At 45.8% G+C, this 17,128-nt stretch overlaps 1 protein-coding gene across 1 annotated transcript in view; it reads left to right on the forward strand.

Annotated features, from left to right (window-relative positions):
- The first annotated feature begins 1,660 nt into the window (after positions 1 to 1,660).
- The window catches only part of Osbp (oxysterol binding protein), a 70,410-nt gene continuing 54,942 nt past the window's right edge, over positions 1,661 to 17,128 (forward strand). Inside the window, exon 1 of the mRNA XM_077655791.1 lies at positions 1,661 to 2,472. Coding sequence (XP_077511917.1) covers positions 2,130 to 2,472 — 343 coding nt within the window. The 5' untranslated portion in view covers positions 1,661 to 2,129. The remainder of the gene's footprint in view (positions 2,473 to 17,128) is intronic.

The raw sequence follows: 17,128 nt of genomic DNA on the forward strand, positions 1-17,128 counted from the left end.
AACCAGTTGTTGCAAATGGGTTGCAAGCCCCAAGGGTAGCGTTGGCCTGGCGGCCTGGGGCAAAGCTGGAAACATCCGAAGGTCCCGGCAAAGGATAAGTCGACTGGCAACAGAACAACTTGTTTATTCTGGCATCGCAAAAGAGCAGCCGGTCAGGGCGACCACGTTACTCGCAGGAAGAAATCGAAGTCTCTCGTTGGCGTCCGGGGCAGCTCTCTTTATATACCCTCGGAGTCGAGGGCAAGAAGGAACGGCTTGGGAAGAGTCATCCGATACGGCGACGCTTGAACATGTTCAGGCGTGACGGGCGCGTCCGCCAGGCCGGCGCCGGTCAGACCTCCTCGCCTCCCAGTTGAGGAGCTCCTCTCCCCGGCTGCCGCGCTTTGACAAGCGTGGGCAAAACCTGCACACACACACACACGCACGCACGACGACACGTGGCACTGAAACATGCCTGGACGCGCTTGGCGGGAGGCGTTGCGGCCGCGATGAACGAAGCCGCGGCGTCCGTTGCATCCGCGCCGGCTATACCGCGCGTCGTAGGTAGGCGAGACGTAACACCAGGCTGTTTTCAGCTGGGTTCCCTGGTTCGCTCGTAACGGCGGTCGCTGAAAGCCTGCTACAGAAGATGAAGAGAAAGGCTGTGAGAGCTGGGGAAGATGTCCCTCGAGAAGAGGTGGTGTGACCTGTGGTACGTGGTGCCCTACCCGCACAAGTTAGCCCACAACTTGAAAAAGGTCGCGAGCAGGCATGGTGTGCCGCTTGTTTTTTTTTTTCAGCCCAGAAAAGCTCGGAAGCCTCTGATCTCGTATTGAAAGAGAACGAAAAGAAGAGAGAGGGTGTGGCACCACACATGGGCGATCGTTCATGAAGTGCGCCGATGGTGTTGTCTACGAAATTCCTTTCGTGCGGCCGCTCCTATATGGGGCAAACTGGGCGCTGCTTTAACGAGCGAACCAGGGAACACGAAAGAAACGTTGAGCAAGATAAAGAAGGCCCAAATATGCCTAAGCATATAAGGTCCTGCCCGTCACGCACTTGTGAGCCATGTTTTTCCGGTGCGCGAATTCTATCAAAAAGCAAACATACAAAAGCCAAGGAATTAATCGAAGCTTTTTTTTATTGCAATGAAAGGAAGTATGTGCATCAGTGACACGCCCACATCTTTGTATAAGGCTGAGAACAAATTTTTTTTCACTCCTTCGCTATCATATCAATTTTGAAGATAGTATTCCTTGCGTGTGTATATATTTGTCCGTGTTGCCTTCGAATAGATCAGTTGTGAGTGGCGCTTCGTCCCGTCTTTCTGCCTTGGGTGTTTTCGCGCCTGCAGCCAAAACTGTGGAACTGAGCTTGTTCTAGTAACGTTGGTGCGGAGCGCATAGAGTTTCTTGCTGTTAATATAACAAAAAATCGACGGTGCGGAGGCCGTACGGCCGGAAGAGCGCTCGCTCTCGTCGAAACCAGCCGTGGGTAGGTAACGTTGCTCCCAACGTGGTAGAAATAGGGTAGTGATTTATAAATGCAATTTCAGGATTCAAAATAGTATAGCATTGAATCAAATGAATTTGTATTTCAAAGTGAAAATTTCGAGCTAGTACAGTGCCACTTACATGCCATCATCTCGTTTCAAAGGGGACGTTCCCAACATCAATCCACCTAGCTATGGCCGCCTGCCAACGCCGGCTGCTCGCTGTGGGCCCGGTGAGGTTTTCTGGAACTGAGCCCAAGTGAGCCTCAGCTAAACGAATAAAAAAAATTAGATAAAAGGAAAGCCTGCTTTGACAATTTTAGTGACGTGCTCTGCCTTACGAGGCCTCGGCTGGGTGTTTGAAGAGAAATCACTGGAAAAATTTTCATGCCATGGGGAGCTCTAGCTGCGCATGTAACACAGGAAAATGGCAACGTGCACCTCCTCCTAGGGATATCCTAAATTTCGTTCATCGCCGTCGACTAGAACTGCGAAAATTGCCAGGAACTGGCGTCATCCCGTGGCGAAACGAGTCCGCCGCGCGGGGGCGTGGATCGTCCCCCGGGAGGCGGCCGAACATGGCCGCTGTTGCGTGAGCCGTCGGTGCGCGTCGTACGAGGAAGAAGCAGGCCGCTGCCGCCTCAGGGCCTCCCGAGCCATGAGCAGCAGCGAGGCAAGCCAGCAGCAGCAGGGCGAGCCCGAGATGAAGGGATGGCTGGCCAAGTGGACCAACTACCTCAAGGGCTACCAGAAGCGCTGGTTCGTGCTCTCCAACGGGCTGCTCTCCTACTACCGGAACCAGGCGGAGATGGCGCACACGTGTCGGGGCACCATCAGCCTCGTGAGCGCGGTGATCCACACGGAGGACTCGTGCAACTTCGTCATCTCCAACGGCGGCACGCAGACCTTCCACCTCAAGGCGAGCAACGAGATCGAGCGCCAGAAGTGGGTCACGGCGCTCGAGCTCGCCAAGGCCCGAGCCGTGCGCATGATGGAGTCCGGTGAGCGCCGCTTTCGCTTTGCTTATCGCCGGAAGGGCGGGTTCGCAGCCTGCCTGGTCGGTTGCTAATCGGGCATGTGCAAGCGCAGGCACTGGGCCTCACCCGTGCCTGCAGGTGCAAGCGAAAAATGGAACTGAATGGCTGCTTTCAGGGGCAGTCCTAAAGTGTGGACACACCTCCTGGCCAACTTGTGACATTCAACTCGGTGGTGGCATGTTTTTTTTTTTTCTCACGGTAACAAATTGTGGTCCGCACTCACCCCTTCTGGTGTCCTTTACGTGCCCTTTACGTGCCCAGCTGTAAGCAAATGTAGTGTGCTGTTCCTGCAATCAGTCTGAGGTCTTTCCGACGTGCATAAGGCCCCCCTGTGGGCTACTGGCACGGTTGTTGGTGGCAGTGGTGGTGGCGGGGAAATTCATCGCTCAATCATCTCCATCTCGGGTGCTGTGATCATTTCGCTCGAGAGGCTGCACCCAAACGCCCACTGGATTTGGTTCATCAGAATGTCATCATTTCAAGCTTGTGTGTCCTAACACTGGCAGACTTGGGAGAGTTGGTGACGGTTCACTTGCCACATAGCGCTAAACAGACACGGACGCAGGGAGACAAACAGGACGGTCTGCCTGCGTCTGTGTCTGTTTAGCGCTATGTGGAAAGTAACACTGCCCTTTGGAGGGGGAAGTGCTGGATGAAAGGCATTACAAGTTTTTTTGTGTGTTCAAAATGATGAACAGCAAAGCAAGCCCAGAAAGCCTCGTGCCTTGGCGCTGCATCACTTTTTCAGACTGCATTCTTTATGCAGGAATAATAATCATCATGACTTGTGTCGCTTTTACATGATTCCGTAGGCCAGTAGAAAAAGCTGGGTCATCAACAGCTTGACAAAGCTGCAGGCTCCCGCACTGGCGACATCGCGTTTCAGTCTCAGTGCAGCATTTCAGATATACAAACAAACAAAAATGCATGCAATACAGAGATAGACATGCAGGGATAGCACTCACTGCAGTAATGGAGCATACAAGGAAAGGAAGCAAAGTAACATTTAAAGGCACGGCACAAATTTGCTAGTGCAGAACGATGGCAGACATTCAAACTTGAAGACGCCACCTTACAAAGTTTAGAGTCAGCATGAACAAAACATAGAGCTCATTATACAAATAAGGCAAAAATAAAGCGACGAGGAAAGCTTGGCTCAACAAGAAGGGAGAACACTTTGCCCAATGATTTAACGCTAGGACAGAGTACTACAATAAACTATAGTATATGAGACAATAACGATGTTGCTTTGTGGTCTTGTTTATGCATTTTTCCCTACGTATTAAAATAGTTGCAAATTTCTCTGAAATTAATGGCAGCGGGCTCGATGGTTTTGTTATACAGCATATTTAACAATCTTGGCAACCTGTTTTTTAACATATCTCTCGGGTGTGTCTCGTGTTGTATGTGGTAGAGTGAATATGCAAGTTTGCTATTGGAGTATGAAGCGGCCAATACTTTTGTTCTTGCGTTTTTACTGCTTGCAGCAGTGATAATCATAACCTTTGTTACAGGCAGTACATTATGCATGGGAAATAAGTAATGAGAGGGAAAGTATGGGGAACATTTGTCACAGCTCTTAAAGACCTTTCTTGGGGGACTTTAATTTTATCTAGATTACACTGAGTCGTAGGTGCCCAAATTAAAGGGCAACAGTTAGGTCTTGAGCAAAATAAGGTGTTATACAGTAGCATGATAACATTACATTGTAGTATACTCCTGTTCTTTTATACGAGGCCAACTAGTTGTCAGCACTTAAGGGCACGCTGCAACAAGTGATGCCAGATATACCTTTGTGTAAATTCTTGGCACCATAAAGATTCAAAAAGAACTACAGTGCACTTGATATTGAAAGTTGAAAATGCCCTCATCTGAGTTTTTGTGGTGATTCCTTCACCCAGTGGTGTGTATTGACGCTTGAACAATGAAAAGGTGAGGATTGGACAGGCCAGTTGAACCAGCCTCACCATACACATAGCGGAAGTACGCACATGATGGTTGGCTGTTTTTGCACAAGCTGCTGATATTTTCAAGGATAAGAGCCCAGTGACAACACTCCCTTGCCTTGCGTTTTCCAGACCTGTGAACTGTCCAGCTTGTGTCCAGCTTGTGTGCGTTTTTCTTGCTCGTCAGCGAGTGCAGGTGTGGAAGCCATGCATTCTTCTGCAAATTGCGAGATGTGGGCAGACTTGCACCTGTGCTGTATACCACAAACATTGCGTCCGACTTGTCACTCGCTGGTAATGATTTTGTGCAGCACTCATTCTTTTCACCAGCTGTACACTCTGCCCATGGCAGTGTTGTGTGAGAAGCTTGATTTCTTGAGGCGGTTCGAGTGTCGGACCTATGCTGAAACTTGCCTTATGGGCATTGAAAGGGCACAGGACAACTCGGTGCACTTTTTGTTGTTATGGCTATCTGTGCGATTGTTGGGCCACCACCCCATTGGGAAATTGGTTTTTGGCGAAAGGAAATGGCGCAGTATCTGTCTCGCATATCAGTGGCACCTGAAACAGGCTGTAAGGGAAGAAATAAAGGAGGGAGTGAAAGAAGAAAGGAAGAAAGAGGTTCCGTAGCCCACTGGAATAATTTCGGCTACCTGGGGTTCTTTAACGCGCACTGACATGGCACAGCACACGGACGCCTCCGCGTTTCGCCTCCATAGAAATGCAGCTTCCGCGGTTGAACCCGAGAACTCCGGATCAGTAGCCGAGCGCCCTAACCACAGAGCCACCGCGGCGTGGAGGTTGTTAGACTCTGGAGATCTGCGCACATAAGCCTGTTAGGTGTAGCTGCCTTTCATTGTTTACCTATTAACACCATTGCCTTTTGGAGGGCAGCAGTTGAAATTATTTTCGTTGTTTATGCATAGAATGTAGTGAAATTTGGCACGAATTGTTATTTTTTATGCTGATTTGAGAACTGCATTTTAAGTTGGCTGCTATTATTGATGAATAATTGCTATGATTAGCATGTCAGCATGTTCACAAAGCCCTGTATTGTGCAATAAAGCTTTTAGTTCTTAGATGCCCTCTAGCATGCATATTTGCATGAAGCATTTCTTAGAAAATAACTCAAAAACTACTGCACATGTACATAGAAAAACTGCCAGTTTTATTGTGCTCCTCAACATCTCAGGATTTGTGCACTGTGAACAAAATCATTCATTTGTCGTTTGTTCGGTGGCAGCAGTCGCAGAAAAAGCGAAGGAAATCAACCTCAAAGTTTGTTGCCTCGTATGCTTTTGGTCACAGAAATGCTGCCATCAATGGAAGCTCTTAGCTGTCCTCTTAATGGCACTATTAAGTATGTGGTACTCAGTCATTGGAAGCGTGTGGAATTCCCTATGCTTAGAGAAACACTGTTCCTTCATGATTTTTTGACACATGGAAAATACGTGATTTCCTAAATTTTTATACATATTTTGCTATAATTTTCGTCGCGCAAGAAATGCAAACTTGGTGGGGTTGCAAAAAAAATTAACCTAAAGTTTTTACCAAATTGGTCACTTTATTTGTCCCTGTCAAAATGGGGGAAGGGAAAGAAAGGGCACTGTTTTGCATGATTTCAGGCACATTTGCATCATTAGAGCTGATAGCATGGAGCTATATTTAAATGCTAACTGCATGCAAATTATTCTAGCCACTGATTTTGCAAATTGTCGGTAACTGTCCTCTGAAAGAAAGAAATCCTAAATGCGTTATTTTTGGCGAAATATGTCGCTAAGCTATGATCGTGGTGATGACGAGTTCGACACGTTTCTGAAAACTGTTCATAGGGGGTGGGAGAAAGGCCTACTTTGCCATGAATTAGTTGGTGGTGGAAAGATAGGCAGGGAATCTTGCGTCTTACATGAAGTGGTGCAATATTATTTGCTGTCATTAATAAAGATGGAGAATCAGTCCTTTTGTACCTATTATAAATAAACTGTACGACATGTTCCTGTAGTTTTTCCAGTTCTGTTATGACCTTTTTGTATCGGGATACCAAATGATAGCGGCATATTCGAGCTTTGGTCTTATGAGAGTGTTATATTCTAGTAATTTGTAGTTTCTAGGTGCACCTCTGAGTTTATGGCGAAGAAAACCAAGTTTGCATAATGCTGATGATCTAATGTGTTCGATGTGGTTGTTCCATTTAAGTTGTGAGTTTAACACAACCCTGAGATATTTGCAACTTGGTACTTCTTTAGCTGAAGCGCTATTAATAAGATAGTTGATATGAAACGTTGAAATATATTTGAAATATACTGTTTCATATCCACATACACCGCAAGCAGATGAGGCATGAAGAAAATTGTTTTAACGAAGTCTCGTGATTGCCTAAGGAGGACTCCATCTTCCATAGCGTTTCTAGGAACTTATGTTGTGGGGTGCAGTCGGTGATCACAATCTTTTTCGGTCTCTCTTGATGTCACCAGTTTTAAGGCTCATTCACACTACTAAGAAAATCCAGCTATCGAGGTAAATTCGTTTGCCAGAAAAACAAAAATAAAGGCGCATTCTAACATTTTGATGCACACATCAGTGGGAACCGTCACTTGCGTTTCCACGAATCCAGCGAGGACTCACTGCAGTTTCATTTTCGTTTTGATGACTTTCGAGTGTTCATTTCAGCAATAATGGCACCGTTTCTTTCTTATATCGGGAAGCATATCTGCCAACGAACCAACACTTTTTGTAAGGCCTCCTCATCATCATCAGCCTGACTACGCCCACTGCAAGGCAAAGGCCTCTCCCATGTCTCTCCAATTAACTCTGTCCTTTGCTAGCTGCGCCGACCCTATGCCTGCAAACTTCCTAATCACACCCGCCCACCTAACCTTCTGCCGCCCCCTGCTACGCTTGCCTTCTCTTAAAATCCACTCCCTTACCCTTAAGGACCAACGGTTATCTTGCCTTCGCATTACATGCCCTGCCCAAGCCCATTTCTTCCTCTTGATTTCGACTAGCATGTCATTAACCTGCATTTGCTCCCTCACCCACTTTGCCCTCTTCCAGTCTCTTAACGTTACACCTATCATTTTTCTTTCCATGGCTCGCTGCGTTGTCCTTAAAGGGAAGCTGAAACGATTTTCAAATCGCATGAAACGCTGTGGTTGGGAAGAAAGGACTTTGAAAATCGTGTGTAAATTTTTTCCCGATTCTATCCGCAAGCAGAGCTGCAATCGCTTCTTAAAAACCTCCCGCCGGCGCGCCCTCGTCGCTTCCGGAAGCGCCAGGTGGGGGGATGGCAGAGAGGGAGAACTGGCGGAAGTGACGCCATTCACGGAGAGTCCGCTGGCCGTCTGGCTGCGCTTGCTTCGCTGCGGCTCGTGCTTTACCTAACCACAGATCAGCGTAATCTTCTGCCAGTGCCGTTTACTTTCTCTCGTTCGGGCATTCCATGTAATGCTTGAAGCCTGTATATTAACCAGCTTTAGCATGGTACTTCTTTCGAACAGCGCTCAGCACACAGCGTGGTAGAATCAGCCGGTTGTTCTCCTTTTCGTTATATTTCTTTCTTACCTGTTTGTAAACTACTTGCCTTTTCCAGCTGGTTCACATCCATGCTGAGCTAAGGCCACTTCTGGCACTGTCTTTGAGGCCCACAGTCTTGAACTCTTTTGAGCTCGTTACGCACTCTGCCCCTTTTGGCTTTTTCCTGATTGCTTGCACCTCATGGCAGCACAAGCAATTCTCTTAATCTTTCATCAGCGCGCAGCACATGCAGCTGCACCTAACTGAACAAAAAAACTGATTGTATTAACCTAGTATACTTGAGCAAAGCAAACATTTGCATTCATGAGTGCTTGGTCATGGCTGACGATTGACAATGGCGCCAGAATTCATGCAAATTTGTCCTTTAGTCAGAACGGCAAAGTTGTCGAGCCGTGTTACGCATATATCTGCCGCAAGTAATTCTGCTAGTTGCCTCGATACGCAACAGCAGCAACTATATCTCACAGCACACTAGTTTTGATGAGCAGCACTGCGAGCTCCGAAACGCAGCCATAATTATTGTTCAAAAGCGTGTTCAGCATGCAAAAAGAAAAAACAACATACGGGGGTAAGTGCAGAAGTTTCATGGTTGAACAGTAGCCCGAACATGCGACAGAAGGAAAGCACACACGGGAGCTTCCTCCCGGTCGCCTCGTCTCTTCGTGCTGCAGTACAGCAGTGCACCCACTCCAACTCATCCAGTTTGGCATTCTTTTGTAGTTATAAAAGGCCTTCGGGAGTAATTAGGCAAGTAACTATAAATAAATGTGCAAACAAATGCTTTACCTCGCGCGACTTGTGTAAGCTTCTCAGTGATCTGAATTAGATCACGTTTACAGGCGTTACATAATTTGGTGGCCAGGTTTTTATGCAGCAGCGGTACACAAAAACTTTTCGGCGTAATTTACTTTTTTTGTTACCACTTGCACCTACACAAATGATATGTCTACACATGCACCTACGCAAAACATACGTATCAGTCCAGATTTGGCTTTGGTGTTACCCTGGTAGGACGTGAAAGGCCCATACTGGGTTAACGAAATTTCCGGCTTGCAGGCGCCGCCATGTGGTCGCTTCTCTATCACTTAGCTTCTTATCAGGCAGTGGCACCAGTTTTCTGTTTAGTCTGTAGTTCTCAACGATTTCGGAACAGGTTTGCGCGCGCTCGTCCACGTTCTGACAGTCCGGCGGTTCCACGGTTACCCGGAAGCAGAGAATATGGGAATGCGCCGACTACCCCAGAGTCGACGAAGATATTGATAGCAGAGAAAGCTGGGAAGCCCTGCTGCGCAACGAAGAACCCGCTCGGCAGAAACAAGCCAATTCGCCTGGCGGCTGATGCCGTGAAGAGATAAAATCTCGTTGTTAGCCTTTAGTCACGGTGGCTCGGCCCCCGCCCTCCAGCCCTGCTTGCCAGGGGCGGTGAGTAGTAAGGGGTCTCCATTTCCGGTGGAAATAAAAGCTGTCATCTACCCATCCATCCAGTCGAGGTTTCCAACACGTGAAAATGTCGCTACTTGACTTTCGCTGCCGGCACACTCCGCGGCGTCGTTGGTTCCGCCGTTTTCTGAAGCTGCTGATGGCTCGAACATGTATGACAAAAGTCCAAACTGTTCAACACTGCTTGAATTATCCATTAATCCCAAAATGTAGTCCTTAAAAGCCAGCTGAAGCAACGCGCTACACAGCAACGCCGTCTGTGCCGGCCGGAGATCCCCGTGGATGACGTCACGACGGCCCCGGCCAATCGCGGGCAAGAGCGGCGTTCGCTTGGCGCCCTTAGGCGATGGGGCGCATTTTCTTCTAAAAAACAGCTTTTCCGCTCTTTTTGAATGAGATATTTTTTCAGTGGACTAAAAGCTACAAAATGACGTTGAGAACTTATTTTTTCCGAAAAGTGCTTCAGCTTCCCTTTAACTTAAGCTGAACCCTTTCGTTAGCCTGTATGCTTCTGCCCTGTAGGTGATTGCTGGAAAGATAAAGCTGTTGTATACCTTTCTCTTGAGGGATATTGCTAAACTGCCAAGCATGACCTGTGAGAGCCTGCCATATGCGCTCCACCCCATTCTTATCCTTCTAGTTATTTCCGTCTCATGATCCGGATCAGCGGTCACTACCTGCCCTAAGTAGATATATTCCTTTACTACTTCCAACACATCGCTACCAATTGTGAGCTGCTGTTCCATTGCTAGACAGTTGAACATTACTTAGGTTTTCTGCATGTTAATTTTTAGACCCACCGTGCTGCTCTTCCTGTCTAGCTCATTGATCATGATTTGCAATCTCCTGAGTGACTCAGCAAGGCAGTGTCATCAGCAAATCTCAGATTATTTAGGTATTCTCCATTAAATCTCATCCCCAACTGTTGTTCCTAATCCAGGCCTCAGAATACCTCCTGTAAACACGCCGTGAATAGCATTGGTGAGATCGTGTCTCCCTGCCTGATGCCCTTCCTTATTGGAATTTTATTGCTGACTTTATGGAGGACTATGGTGGCCGTACAGTCCTTGTAGATATTTCCAGTATTTTCACAAGACTTCTACACCATGATTCTGCAATGCCTGCATGACAGCTGAGGTTTCCTTGTAATCAAGAACTTTCAAGGAGGCTTTCTCATAATCAAGGAAGCCATATATAGAGGTTGGTTATATTCTGCACATTGCTGTGTCACCTGATTGATCGTATGAATATGGTGGTCTATTGTGGAATATCCTTTATGAAAGCCTGCCTGATCACTTGGTTGATTAAAGTATAAGGTTGCCCTGATTCTATTAGCGATTACCTTAGTAAATACCTTGTAGGCAATGGGCAGTAAGCTGATCAGTCGGCAATTTTTCAAGTCCTTGACGTCTTCTTTCTTATGAATGAAGATAATGTCATCGTTCTTCCTTCTGCTAAGTTCGAAGTCATAAGGCATTGTGTATACAGGGTGGCTAGGTTTTCTCGTGCAATCTCCCCTTCGTCCTTGAACAGATCTGCTGTTACCTGATCCTCCCCGGCTGCTTTCCCCCTTTGCATTGCTCCTAAAGCTTTCTTTACTTCCTCTTTTTTTACTGGCGGCAGAATCACGAAATGAAAAAGCAAATTCATCACTCGTACATATTGTCATATGCGAGATAGGACAACGCAAAATCCTGATGCCACATTTGTCACCAGTGAATGTACTGAAATATGCCATAACAACTGTTTCATTCCAAAGCAAGGGGTATTGCTTCGAGTGTGCTGTTAAGCACACTTATCATTGTAGATAGTGGACTTGAAATTTTGTGGGTTTCTTGCTCTTTGCCGTACTTCATGATTTTCTCAATTAGCTGCATTTATTTCAACTGATGCAGCTTGTTTCTTCTACGACAAGTGCTGACGCCGTATTTGATTTAGTTTTTACAACTCCCCTCGTACGTGCCTCTGTGGCTGTACTTGAATGTATCGGAGACCACCGGGTGTTGTTCACTGTGGTTTCCAGTCAGCCATTCCGAAGGTATCTGGATCTAAAAAATCGATTTTGTGATTTTGCTAAAGCAGACAAACAGTATTAATGATGACCTTGATAGCTACTGTTATTTCTTTGAGTGTACATATTCTAATTGAAGTATGTCTGAAAACCGGGTACTTTTCTGTGATGTTGAAAAATTAGCAGGAGAAATAGGTTTTTAACTGGTGGCTTGAAAAAACAACCTCAAAAAGGTTTGGAAAGTGATTTTTCCTGTACCAAAAAAGGAACTCCCGCACTTAGTTTCTGCAGATGGTACCTCAATACACCCAGTTGATATGTGCGATCATTTTAACTCTTTTTTTCTGTAGCATTTTTGAACAAAAAAAGCCTGTGTCTATTTTTGGACGTGTATCTAGCACTGAATTCCCAATGCCCTGTATAAAAATACATTCCTAGGGTATAAAGGATATTAAACGTTTGCCTACTTTTTTGAGTCCAGGCCCCAATGAAATTAGTACAAAACTTCTAAAAATTACAAGAACCTACACATCACGCATCCTGGCACATATCTTTTCAGCAATTGCTTGATACGACCGAGATTTGTGTTGATTGGAAGCTTGCTCATGTTTTACCCATATTTAAAGGAGGGGATAAAGATAACCTGACTAACTATGGGTCCATATTCTTGACATCAGTTGTTTGTAAATTATTGAACATGTTATATCATCACACATAATGAAATATATCAGTGAAAATCATATCCTTTTTTCAAACCAACATGGATTTCAGCGCGGGAATTCTTGTGAATCCCAGCTGTTCGAACCGACTACAGACCTTTACCGCAATTTAGAACAGTTAATGCAAACTGATGCCGTTTTCATCAATTTCGCAAAGGCGTGTGATCGTGTGCCTCATAATCGCTTGATATGTAAAATGAAGAGGGTTAACGTAAATAATAAAGTTATGAGGTAGGCAGGAGAGTACCTCCACAACAGATTTCTATCAGTCATCACCGACGACGTTAAATCCCCTCCCCAGCCCTAAAATCTGGTGTCCCCCAAGGATCTGTGCTTGGCCCAGTATTATTTTTAATATGCATAAATAATATTGCATGTAGCATTATGTCATCAGTGAGATTGTTTGCCGATGATTGTGCAATTTACCATCCAATCTGTAACCTCACTGACTGTTATGTTACAGAACACTTTGTCTAAATTAGGTAGGTGGTGCTGTGAATGGCAAATGACCATTAGCAATAAAAAAGCTAAGTTAATGCGTTTCAGTACCCGCTGTGACGTTTTGTCAAACACCTACACCATCAGCCATACTGAAATAGAGTCTGTTAAATCTTTAAAATACTTAGGAGTGTATTTAACCCCTAATCAGTCCTGGAGCACTCATATCAATCATGTTCTGACTGACACATATAAAACTTTAGGCTTTATTTGCTGGTCACTTTGCAAAGCTAACAAAGATACATGACTAATTGCTTACACTGTGTTGGTTAGACTGAAGCTCAAATATGCGTCATTCATTTGGTGTCCTCATAAGCACTACCTTATTATCAAGTTACAGACATTGCAGAACAGGGCCAGTCGATTCATCGCATGTCGGTACTTGCGTTTCTCAAGCGTCACTGTAATAAAAGAAAACCTTAACCTCCCTACGTTGGAAAGCAAACATAAGGTATCGTGCCTTGCCTTTCTTCATAAATTATATTTTGACCCCAAACCCTACCCCGCACTGCTAACTAGACCTGCCATGCGCACATTTCATCGACTTGACCACAATAAAAAAATTGAACCTCTATTGCGCGAACAGACGCAGTCAGATTTTCGTTTCTTCACCTGGTGATAAGAGACAGGAATGCCCTCCCCCATTCTGTAGCTAACACTATTGATCTAGATCAATTTCTTTTAGTACTAAAAGATAGTCTGACATAGTATGTATGTAAGATTTATCTTTTGACTGGTCTGTTTTGCATTCTTGGTGCTTTTGTGTGTGTGTGTGTGTGTGTTTTTCTTCAAAAGTCTTTGAGTAAGTTGTATTACATGCTTGCATGTTTTATTTCAGGCATATTGTATTTCTTATTGCTGACTGCTTAAACCTTTATTATGTGTTCCTGCATGCTCTTTAAGTGTCGTTATATTAGTATTGTATTTTATTTTTTGTATTCCTTGCATGATGTTCCCCCCCCTTATGTTCCCCCCTCACATGGACCTTTAGGGTAAATAAATGAAAAAAAAAAAGAGAAATGAAATGAAAAAAACACTCAGGGTGTCTAGCAACCGAGAAAACCATGAAAAGTGGGAATTCTCAGGGAATTTGGATAATCTGGAAAAACTCGGGGAGGGAAAACTCAGGGGATTTGTGCTTATATCAGGGAAAATTAGCTGCAGTTCTACATAAAAGGAACTAAAGTCGCAATAACGCTGCCTCATGTGAACAGTGCAGACTGGCATTGCACGGATTGACCAGTGCGGCGTTACGTGTCCTCTCCTCAGTGACCGCTGGCCTCCAACGTTGTGCTGTCAAGTGGAGCATCCCAGCAAGGCTGCAAAAAGCTTTGCGGGGCCAGCGGCGCTTCCAATTTCGAAGCGTACTATGTCGAAAGCGGACACTTTCCCGTGCTTCCACGGTTCGCACGTGCGCTGTTCGATGGCCAGCAGCCTCCTCTTGTTTTCCTGTGTTTCCAAGTGGACAGCTCCAACAAGGCGGCAGAAAACGTGGGAACTTGCGATGGTCCCAAATGAACTCTTCCTCCCTGCGCATCTCCTTGATGGATGCGTCCATTTCTGCCGCAAGGGGTGCACGTACGCGATGCAGGCAGTGCAGCTTTCGGAGAAAGGGAAATAGTTTCGCGCCTTTTCGCGATCTGCCGACGTTAGCAAAGCAACGAATTCTGTCCGTACTTAGCTGCGCTGTTTTGAACCGACTTCGTTGTAATGACTGCTGTGGTGCCGCAGGCAAGCTGTCTGCGACGTGTCAAGCATGACGGCCTTCAAGTGCACTTTCATCCAGGACTGGACGAATGCGAATCACTGCGAGTTTGCAGCCTGGATTAGGCCCGTCGAAAGTAACTGGAATGCAGCGTACTGTGCGCTATGCAGAGAGCAGTTTTCGCTCAGCGACATGGGAAGAAAAGCGGAGACAAGTCACACTGAAAGTAAGAAGCACTGACTGGTCATTACTGGAGCCGGGACACCCTCTGTAGCGTCATTTTTGACACCACCGACCACTGTTGGGACCAATGCCGGGCCAGTGCCGTCAGTTTCTGCACATCCTTCAAGTGCTTCAACTACTGCGATGGACGTCCAACCCCATCGTACAGCAAAGGATATCTTTCAGCGTGATTTAGAGGTCATAAATGCTGAAGTGATGTGCGTCAATGCTGTTATGACGCACACATCACTCCGTGCTGGTGCGGCATCAGCTTCTCTGTTCCCTTTTATGTTCCCATCATCAGCTACAGCCAAGAAAATGCAGCCTAGCAAAGACAAGGTAGGATATATACTTTTGTCTATGGCCTCGCACCTTTCTTCAAGGTCGGAAGTAAGCCAAGCCTCCCACCTTGTCGTGGTATTTGATGAATCGTTAAACAAAGTTGCACAAAAAGAGCAAATGGATGTGTTGGTTCGCTTTTGGTCGGATGCAGAGCAGAGCGTGAAAACGTACTACTTGACTTCATGCTTTCTGGGGCGCATGCAGCCGGAAAAATTTGTGTCCGCTTTTAAAACTCAGATGGACTTTCTCGATCAAAAATTCTTAAGATCTCAATGGATGGGCCAAATGTAGGTATAAAATTCCTCCGTGAGATCCAACAAGAACTTTCTGAATCCAGCGACGGCCGTCGCATTTTCGAAGTTGGTAGCTGTGGCGTTCATGTTGTGAACGGTGCTTTCAAAACCGGACACGCGGCAACAGGTTGGCAACTCGTGGAATTTCTTCGTGCTTTGTACAACTTATTCAAATGTGTACCTGCCAGACGTGCTGAATACGCACGCATAGCCGGGAACAACATTTACCCTATGAAGATTTGCGCTGTGCGGTGGCTTGAAAATGTTTGTGTGATTTCAGGAGCTATTGAGATTCTGCCGTACCTAAAAGTGTACGTGGAGTCGTGTCGAAACGAGAACAGCCGACCGATCAGCTCCAGCTACTGCATGGTCGAAACAGCCATTCGCGATCCTCTCCTGCCTGCAAAGCTAACCTTTATGCTTGGCATCACGGTGGAACTGCAGCCATTCCTGGCTCAGTTCCAGACCGATTCGCCTATGCTTCCATTTCTTGGCGCAGTATTGGAGAACCTTCTATGATCACTAATGAGTAGAATAGTAAAGAAAGAAGTAATAATGGCGGCGAACAGTCCGTTGAAGTTGATCAAGGTGGACATGGACCTTACTGCGAACGTAGTTGCGACGCCCAAGGTTGCCGTTGGGTTTGCTACAAAGAATGCGCTCCGAAGGGCCCCGAAACTTTCAGATTCGGCTATCCTAGGGTTCAGAAGGGACTGCCTCACTTTCGTGAAGAACTGCGCCAAAAAGATAGCGGAGAGGTCACCGTTGAGGTTCAAGGTGGCAAGGGGATCGTCAGCTCTGGATCCCGTGTTCGTACTGATTCTCGATCTCGGGGAACGGCATCTTAATGATGCACTTAAAGTTCTAACGGAGCACCAGTGGATGATGGGAACAGAAGCTGACTGGGCGATGCGGTCCTACAACCATGTATGCTCCCTAGCCTCGACGCAAGCGGCACTGAAAAATTTCAGTAGGAGCATGCATCGGCTGGATGCCCTTTGGGCAGGCATCTGTGGTTCGAACAAAGAACTGTTCACATTTGTGAAGGTGATTTTGTCTTTTTCGCACGGTGTGCTTGTCGAGCGGTGATTTTTTATTAACAAGGAATGCCTTGTTGAAAATCAGAAGGAGCAATCTTTGGTCACCCAAAGTGTTGGCTGACGCCGAGATGCAAGTGTCCCTCATCCAAATGAAAATAAACTCTCTAAAGCAGTGAAACAACACTGAAGCGTTGTGCACGAACTTGAGGTTGGCTTTCCAGTGTTACTTTGAGGTTTGTCACTCTCACTTCTACAAACTAAGGTTTCATTAATCTGTAGTTCATCTGAATAGCCAATTGCTGAGAGAAAATCACACTTGTGATGCTAAAGTTCAGGTCCCTCACCATTGCAGTTACTAGCAGTAGATAGAAATATCCCCTATTTGAAAGTAGTTTTTTCCGCATGCGTCTTCATTTTAATTCATATTTGAAAATGTTCAATTCGATTCGCAGTTTGTTTTAGCATTTTTTTTAAGGTATTCGATTTGTTGCGCATTTTGCTAATCTCTTCCCTCTTATTTTAAAATGAAATAAACACTACTCCTTAGTATTCAAATAGGGTTAAATCAATGTTTTTATTTTTTGACATGCTTACTGGAGAGTGATACCATCAGGCAGCTTTGTGTCAGCTTGTTTTCGCATAAAACAAAGTACTGTGTCACTCAGGGAATTTTACAAATGCACTCAGGGAAAACCTGGAAAATTTGGGGAATTTGGAAACAGTCAACTTGGTAGACGCCCTGACATTATCTCCTTGCATGCACAAGGGTGACTCATGAAAAACTCGGAAAATAGGATATGTTACCGCTTCACCAGAAATATTGCATTTGGCGCATACACACTAATGAAGCGCTCAGTTTTTTAGTTTGCA

This window comes from Amblyomma americanum, chromosome 2 (assembly GCF_052857255.1).
Source record: "Amblyomma americanum isolate KBUSLIRL-KWMA chromosome 2, ASM5285725v1, whole genome shotgun sequence".
In the NCBI taxonomy this organism is placed as follows: Eukaryota; Metazoa; Arthropoda; class Arachnida; order Ixodida; family Ixodidae; genus Amblyomma; species Amblyomma americanum.